Below are 8,546 nucleotides of genomic sequence, written 5' to 3'. Positions count from 1 at the left end.
CCTCCTCCCCTCCCTCCTCCTCTCCCTCCTCCCCTCCCTCCTCCTCCTCTTACTTCTTTTTCTCCCTTTACTTCTCCTCCTCTCTCTTCTCTCCCCTCTTCTTCCTCCTCCTCCTCCTCCTCCCTCTCCCTCCCCACCCCCTGCCCCATTGATGTGTTATTATTGGGGGGGCTGGAGCAGTAAAAAAAGGAGAAGGAAAAAAAGCGCCGGGCTCGGCTGGGAGCGGCTGCGCGCGGGGCTGCAGGCGGCGGCGGCGATGGAAGAACTTACGGCGTTCGTCTCCAAGTCCTTCGACCAGAAAGTGAAGGAGAAGAAGGAGGCGATCACGTACCGGGAGGTGCTGGAGAGCGGCCCGCTGCGCGGGGCCAAGGAGCCGCCCGGGGGCGCCGAGCCCGGCCGCGACGAGCGCAGCAGCCCGGCAGTCCGGGCGGCCGGCGGAGGCGGCGGCGCGGGAGGCGGAGGCGGAGGCGCGGGAGGCGGAGGCGCAGGAGGAGGAGCAGCGGGCGCGGGCGCTGGAGGAGGGCGCTCGCCCGCCCGCGAGCTGGACATGGGCGCCGCGGAGAGGAGCCGGGAGCCGGGCAGCCCGCGGCTCAGCGAGGGTAACGCCTGCCCCGGCCGCGGGCCCCTTCCCCCCTCCCCGCCCGCCGCGGCGCGGGAGGGGACCCCGAGACCGGGCGGGAGGGACGGGGCGAGGAGGGGGCCCGGGGACCCCAGCCCTGGCGCTGGAGCGCCGCGGAGGGATGGGAGCCCCCCGGTGCGCGCGGTCGAGGGTGGGGCCCGACGGTAAGTGGGGAGGGGGCGTGTGTGGCGCGCGCACCCCGCTTCTGAGGTGTTCTGGCGGTTCCCACTCCACCGAGCCGCCGTCCCCCCCGGCGGGGTGCCCCGCGGGCCGAGGGGAAGTTCGCGGGGCGCGGGTGCCGGCCGGGACCCGGCAGCAGCCCGGCAGGCTTGCGGGAGGACGGGGAGCAGCGAGCGCCGAGTTTGGGGGGCCGCTGTCCTAGGCCAGAGGGGGAGCGAGAAAGGGAGAGAGGAGAGGAGAGAGGGGGGGCACAGAGAGAGAGAGAGAGAGAGAGAGAGAGAGAGAGAGAGAGGGAGAGAAATTCCACCCTCCGCTGGCCCCAGGTTTCGGGCTGGCGCTAGGAATCCCTCCAACTACCCGGAGACCCTGGATTCCCGGCTCTTAGAGGCCAAAACTTGCTCTTTGAGCTGAGAAGGTAGAACACCAGACCACAGGCAGGCTGAGGCCCCTGGATTTGCTTTTCGATATTTGCTCAGTTCCTTCACTGCTTCGCAGCACCGTCCAGTACTCTGGTTTGTGGAGGGGGTGCACTGGGGGGATTGTTTGGTGCCAGCGAAGTGTTAGCAAAGGGCTTTATCTCCAGCACCGATGCAAGGGAGTTCAACAATAAAATTAATTTGGCACTTGGTGCCTGCAGTAACTGGTGTGCTGCCATATTTTTCCAATTAAGAAAATATGTGACATGCGTAGAATCACATATTTAAGCAAGCAATTAAGTTGTTTATAACACGGTCTGTTCCTGTTTAGGCCAATAATGGAAATTGGGGGGCAAAATGGAAATTATATTAAGTCTATTAATCAACTGGAAATGTGGACATCTTTCTCTTTGAAGCCCCAAAAGTTTGAGAGGCATCCACTGTGGATGACACGAGATAGACAAAGCCTTCTCACCCCTTTGGCAGAATTGGAAGGGTGTGTTTTCATAGTTAAATTTCACTACAATATCAGTGGAAATATGTTTCCTAACAATTTGGCTTCGAAGGTTTGCTACAGTGTTGTCCAGTTCCTTCCCAGAGGAAGGACTAATGTCCACAAAACGAACTCGGAGAGCTGGAAATACCGGACTCAGACCCGGGTCCTTCTTCCTGAGACCTGACGGTGGGTCGTCCTAAATTTGGGAAGTGATGGCACAGCTGTCAGGCAGCCGGGTGCAGCCTCCGGGCTGCGAGTCCCTGGTTCCAGACGGCAGTGCATCCGCGCACAGAATGGCTGAGTTCGGGATCTGAACCCCGCAGGCCAGCGCTGGGTTTGTTGATTTCCAAGCTAAGGGCAAGTATTAATTTCTCTGCAGTCTGACTCTTCCAAAAATGGTTTTTAATACTCTTGCTGACTGAGCCCCTGGGCTGGGAAGCCCTGCAAAACAGCCTCAACTATCCAAAGTCAGCTTTGACACCTTAAAAATCCACGTCTCCCACCCCGGCGCCAAGGACGAAGGTTCCAGAGGGCAGGAGCGGGTGGTGTCGATACTGTCTGGCAGATTACTGCCCCTTGGCCTAGGTTTGATATGTATCCATCCCTCGGGTGTCTCTGTTTTCTTACACTCGCAGAGTTCCTGTTTTTAAAAGGAGAAGGAAGGACAGGAAAGGATAAGAAAGTAGCAACGGATGTGTGCAAACCCAGAGCCGAAAATGCATATTTTATTAAACATCCGAGATGCAGGATGCATGAAAAGGCTTTGAGCAACCAATAGAAACCGAGAATCGTGAATGTTCCGCTTGAACCTGTTGATCTCTGTGGGTTTAAGCGTTTAGGGTCGAGTCTGCCTTTCCAATGGGGAGGGAGAAGGGAAGAGGCAGGAGTCTGTCTCACCAGCCACCCGAGACTGCTTTTCCGTCCCTCGCCTTCTGGCCCGGCGTGGGCGGCGAGCCCTCCAGGTCGCCAACATGGCGTGGACACCTCTGCTCAGGCGCCCCGGGTCCAGCACCGTGGACTGGGCCTGCCTGGCGGTCCGCGGGCGGTCCGCGGGGTTTGGCCCGAACCCTGGACTAGCACCCAGCGGAGAAATGCGCCTCCCAGCGCCCGCGGAACCCGGATCTGGTTCTCCGGTGGAAACCCTTCGGCCCAATTGTTCCCAATTTAGACCAGCAAGTTTGAAAGAGAGCGAGAGTCAGCGGAGGCTACAATTGGCCTGAGAAGGACCCAGCAGTCTGGGAATGGCCGCGTGTGCGCACAGCCCGTGGCCTTGCCGCGCCCTTTTGCCCGGACCGTGAGCGGTGACAGCCCGGGCGCGGCGCTTTTAATTTCTGTGCTTGTTTGGAGCGAGTGGGTGCGAAAGAGGGTGAGTTGAATGGGTTTGGTGTTTGTGAGGAGGGCAGGAGAACGGTGGGCTGGGTAGTGAGGAGGCGAGTTGAGGCCGCGGTTTTGGAAGGTGGATGGGTGTATACCCACCTGCCCCCCCCACACACACCTCCTGCCCCCCACCCCGCCCAGGCGGCCACCCAGAGTTTATCCAGGTTCTCTTTTCCCGGTGGGGTGAGAGACTAAACAGCTACTCCCGAGGGGGGAGGATCCTCAACCTTCTTGAGACAAATCTGGTAACAGATTTGCTGCTGTTTTCATCCTTGTGTGTCTGTGCGTGCGTGTGTGTGTGTGTGTGTGTGTGTGTGTGTTTTGCTGTGTGCGCGCGTGGACGTACATGTGGCCCTGTTTCTGGTGCCTCTTCCAGTGTCCCCGGAGCTGAAGGAGCGAAAAGAGGATGTGAAAGGGATGGAGGACGAAGGCCAGACCAAAATCAAGCAGAGGCGAAGTCGGACTAATTTCACCTTGGAACAACTCAATGAGCTGGAGAGGCTTTTCGATGAGACACACTACCCGGACGCCTTCATGCGGGAGGAGCTGAGCCAAAGGCTGGGGCTCTCGGAGGCCCGAGTGCAGGTACTGGCTGTGAGGAAGTCCAGACTTGTTCATTGGAAGCTGGTGGAGGAGCTTCACTGGGCTTGGAGAACGTCTTGGGGGACACACACTGAGGGTGCGGTTCTTGTATTTACAGGAGGGTGAGAAGGGAAGGGATGTCTTCACTAGAGGTCTTATTTTTTCAAAGTAGATCTTTGCCTTATAGTCCACCCCCCCCACCACCACCACCCCATTCCAACATATGTTCCCAGCAGAAGAAAGCTGTGCTGGGCTTGCTCCCAGAGTCTCTATAAACCACACCCCCCTCCCCTCACGATGCCTTTAATGTGGTTTAATCCTAATGGGCCTACTTTTATAAGCCTTTAAAAAAAAATCCCACAGAAAACGTTTTATCTTCTGGATGCCTTAAAAGTTACAACGAATATTTCGTTAGCCTGAGTTGGGTTTCCTTGAGGGGTCTGCGCTCCGGTCTAGGTTTGCCAAGCGGATATGCCAATTAGGTTTATAGATGTACAGACTATAAAGAAAATTAGCAACTGTTAAGTGCAGAAATTTACAGTCTGCTGTTAGCAATGGGTCTCAAACAGTGTGCGAAAGAACATAGATATAAATGCATTTTGGTCACTCTTTGTTCCCTCACTAAACCAAGGCAGTGAACCTGAACCTACCAAACCTTGATTTTAAAAAACAATCCATGTATCTCAATACTAGCATTGTCAAAGTCTGGCCCCTTAGCAAGTGCCACACCTAATGAAGTTAGGATTGAAACAGATTTTCTGTACTGGTTGTGGGGGTAAATGTAGTGGCAAAAGGAGGTTTTGGGGCATTTAAGGTGAAAAATCATATGTGTACATGCACACATATCTCTGTAGTTCTATGAAGAACAATTTAAATGTTTCAGATTGTATTTCCACTCCAATAATAAAATAGGAGAAAATGATGGTCATTATTTGCTTGAACACATGGAGTAGTTTTAGGCCTGACCATATGCAGCTGTTACAGAGTATCACTGTAACAGATACTCCCTGGGTCTCTGGACGCAGAGACCACCATCTGCAGCGAACTATGCAATTCTTATGGGGCTTTCCCCCGCATCTTGTAATAGGATCAGGACTAAAACAGAGCAGTCACATTGAAGGGGGGAAAGTAATAATAGGCTGCCTTGGTCATCACAGCTCAACAGCAGAACCTTCCTTTTTAAGCCTCTCCTGCTTTGCTCTGTGTACTGAGATCTCTAGAGGTTCAGTAAACCCTTAAAGACATGATGATAATTATTACAGTTATGAGCATTAGTATCTCAGTCTCCACTTTTCTAGAGGAAAAAAGAGACTGGAAGCCTCAGGCCATGTGAGTTACACAAAGGATGCCACCCTGGCATGAAATCTACCCTTCTATTACCCTAAATGGCAGGGGAATTTTTGAGGATTTACATTGACTTGACGCTTGCTTTCAAAAACAAGAAAAGGCTCTGAAGCAATGTTAGACTTTCATGGTTTTAAAAAATATTAATTTGTGAATCCGCCAATATGCCTTATTGTAACATAATGCTGTGTTATTGGAGTACAAAAGCAAGATTAATTTGAATTTGAAAAAATCTGTCATACTCCCTCTAAAGTTGGCAAGTTTATTTGATGAGGTAATATCTGGAAGAAGATAGTGTCCAGGAGTTACTTGATTCATACCCTAACCCCCCCTTTCACAGAATGCTCTTCTGTTTTTCCTCACTAAAAATAAACTTATTGTTGGCATTTAGTTTTTTACATGTTTGTTTAAATTCTAGAGCTATTTTTTAGATGCTTCTCTACTGGCTTAACTGCAAGCAGTGGGCTTTTTCTATAGAAGCAAATTAGATTATCATGATAATGGCACAATTATTCTGCCACTGCGTTACACTCTGCTGCACAGAGGAACAGAGAAATTCTAAACTTCTTTGTAGTGAGGCTTTTATGACACTAATTACCTCTCTCCCCATTTTTTTACCCCCTCCCCAGAATAGAGTCACTATTTGCTTTGGTGTTTGGTTTTTCTTGAAGATGAAGCTAATTAATATTACAGGCTATTAATGAGCACATTCTTCTCAGGTCTTACTGAGCAAACATCTAAATCCATTATCACTTTTGGTATCAGATATCAGGGAGAGTTTTAGGCCTTGGGGACTTTAATGTGGAAAGATGAAACCAGGACTAATAGTAATTTATCAAGAAACAATTTATCTTCCAAAAGTCTCTGAAATCTATCTTGCTACTTTTGTTATTCATTTACATTTTTAATTTTGGAAACTGAGACTGTTCTGTATAATTCAAAGATTGTTTGCTATTTCGCCCACTCTTTGCCTAAAACACTACTCTTTGTCATACTCTTATAAATTAAAAAAAAAAGTTTGAGTTACAACATTTACATTTCATTTTTCTCTCCAATTTATAGGTTTGGTTTCAAAACCGAAGAGCTAAATGCAGAAAACAAGAAAATCAACTCCATAAAGGTATGCTGCTCAGACAAACAAAATGATATTCTGTGTAAAAAGAGAATTGGTGAATATTATTGTTACAAACACAGAAAAAAAATTCTCGAGATAACTGTGGTCCTCGACGTAAATTCTTTTCTGAAAGCAGTCTTAAACTTTGGAGGTAGATTTCCATGATTTTAGTGGCAGTTTTGGAAGCTAGTAGTTCAATTCCAAAAGAATTAGTTTTGCCTAAGAGACCCTGGTACCTGGAAAACAATGCTTGAAATATTATCATTACATTATTGTGTGTGTTCCCCCATTTTTTTACAGGTGTCCTCATAGGGGCTGCCAGCCAGTTTGAAGCTTGTAGAGTTGCACCCTATGTCAACGTAGGTGCTTTAAGGATGCCTTTTCAGCAGGCAAGTATATCTAGTTTCAACTTATTCTTAACTAAAATCACTGGGCTGTTTGCTTGAACTGTTGAACATCTCCTCTCTCTGAACCCCAATTTTGGTGTTCATATAGTTAGAGAATCAATTTTGAGATGATATAGTGAACCCACTCTCCCTTTTACAATATATATCGTCAAGAGCCTGAATACCTGTGCCTTTCTGTCCTCATGGGAAACCTGTAGAGGCCTGTGGACAGCGACTGGTCCTTTAAAAAATGCACTAAAGATTGCACTTGGGAAAAGGAAGGAAAAGCCTTTTGATTAAGATTTTGTCAGAGCTGTTACAGAGGTTAGTTCTAAGGCAACTCTCTAAATATTTTTCTAGGTATTTTCTACCTCTTAGTCACACTAAATGTCTCTGACAGAAGAAAAATAAATGTATAAAAGTACTTCCAACTCAGACTTGGTCTTTTTAAAACTGTCTGTGTAAACAAAGCTCTCTCTCTAGTAGAGAGGACGCCTTGGTCTTTCCAGGGACACCCTGCCTCCGCAATCCCTTTCTTAGCCATAAAGAAATCTTTAAGGCTACGTTTTAAAAGGACAGCCTGCAGCAATGATTTAATCCCGGGAAATCCCAGTGTTCTGAACTCCCCGCTCTCCAGGCTGAGGGGAGTTAGACAACCAATGTCTAACCTTCCCTTTCTTTGACCAGAACCCCTGCTTGGCAGGACTGTGAAGTAATGAATTAGCTCTCAGTCACCAGAGCCTTGGATTGGGGAGAAACTTGGGTGTGCCTATGTACTGAGGGTTAGTATCAGGAAATCTTAGCTCTCTTGGCACCACAGGACCCTAGCATCTTGGTGCTAGGCTTTTGAAGCAAGAGAGAATGACTGGAGAGAGGGAGAATCTTGAAAGGATCTCCCTTAATACTCTGAAGTGAACTTACAGCATCACCACCACGTGGGAGATTGTTAGAAATGCAGATCATCAGGCCAATCTAAGCCTGAATCAGAATCTGCATTTTCCCTGAATAATTTTTATAGCAGTGAAGGTTAGAAATACTAACAATTGTGCCTATTGCAATGAAGATGTAGTGACTTCCCCAAGTGACATGAAACTGTTTTTTAGTTTACTTGCCGTTACTTCAGTGCTTTAATAGTGGGGTAAGAGGTGTTTGACAGCATCCAGGAGGATAGAATGGCTCTCACCCTCCAGTCATCCCAATATATCATTATTATTTTGAGGATGGTGATGTTTTAGCACAATAGCAATGTCATCCTCTGAAGGGCCCACATCCCGAGGGGACGGCCACATTCCTGCAGCTGGGAGTCCCCAGTTTCCAGGAAGGTTATCTCCCTGACCAAGTTGCAGACTCAGTGGGATCTGGAGTCTCCCTGTGTTACCCCACATTTCAGTAACAGACTGAATGGATGAGTCAAACACCCCTTCCTGTCCCCTACCCTAGCCTCCCCCCGAGCCAAGCTGGACGCCGTTAATGCTCTGTTTCTATTCTGTTGTCACCCTAGGATAGTCATTGCAACGTGACGCCCTTGTCCTTTCAGGTTCAGGCGCAGCTGCAGCTGGACAGCGCCGTGGCGCACGCGCACCACCACCTGCACCCGCACCTGGCCGCGCACGCGCCCTACATGATGTTCCCTGCGCCGCCCTTCGGACTGCCGCTAGCCACGCTGGCAGCGGACTCGGCCTCCGCTGCCTCCGTCGTGGCGGCTGCTGCCGCCGCCAAGACCACCAGCAAGAACTCCAGCATCGCCGATCTCAGACTGAAAGCCAAAAAGCACGCGGCTGCCCTGGGCCTGTGACGCGATGCGTGCAGCCCGCACCCTCTGCGCCCTCCGAGCCTTGCTTCTCCGCTACCCTGACCTGGAGCCGGTCCTCCTCCATCCGCTGACCATCCACGTCCCTGCTGTACCTGGACCGGAGGGCAGGACCCCGTGGACCGATGGATCCTTAGGGGCCCTCTGGCCTCCGACCACTTACCTGCTGGACCACCTAGATTCCGCCTCCTGGGGGCGGGTTTGGGGAGTCTGGAGGGAGCC

General features: G+C 50.3%; 1 protein-coding gene across 2 annotated transcripts; it reads left to right on the top strand.

Annotated features, from left to right (window-relative positions):
* Positions 1 to 256: 256 nt before the first annotated feature.
* On the top strand, positions 257 to 8,309 carry SHOX2 (SHOX homeobox 2; the record flags this gene model as incomplete). 2 transcript variants are annotated; one of them, XM_084232065.1, is made up of 5 exons in its annotated part: positions 257 to 599; positions 3,465 to 3,673; positions 6,077 to 6,134; positions 6,429 to 6,517; positions 8,052 to 8,309. In XM_084232065.1, the coding sequence occupies 5 exons, from the start codon at positions 257 to 259 to the stop codon at positions 8,307 to 8,309; spliced, it is 957 nt and encodes a 318-aa protein (XP_084088191.1). The 2 variants fall into 2 exon arrangements, with proteins under 2 accessions (XP_084088191.1, XP_084088190.1); XM_084232064.1 differs by having other exon boundaries at positions 8,016 to 8,309.
* Positions 8,310 to 8,546: the final 237 nt, after the last annotated feature.

This window comes from Talpa europaea (assembly GCF_964194135.1).
Source record: "Talpa europaea genome assembly, chromosome: 4".
NCBI lineage: Eukaryota > Metazoa > Chordata > Mammalia > Eulipotyphla > Talpidae > Talpa > Talpa europaea.
Note: the sequence above shows the minus strand (reverse complement) of the source record. Positions and strands in the feature narration are given on the sequence as shown.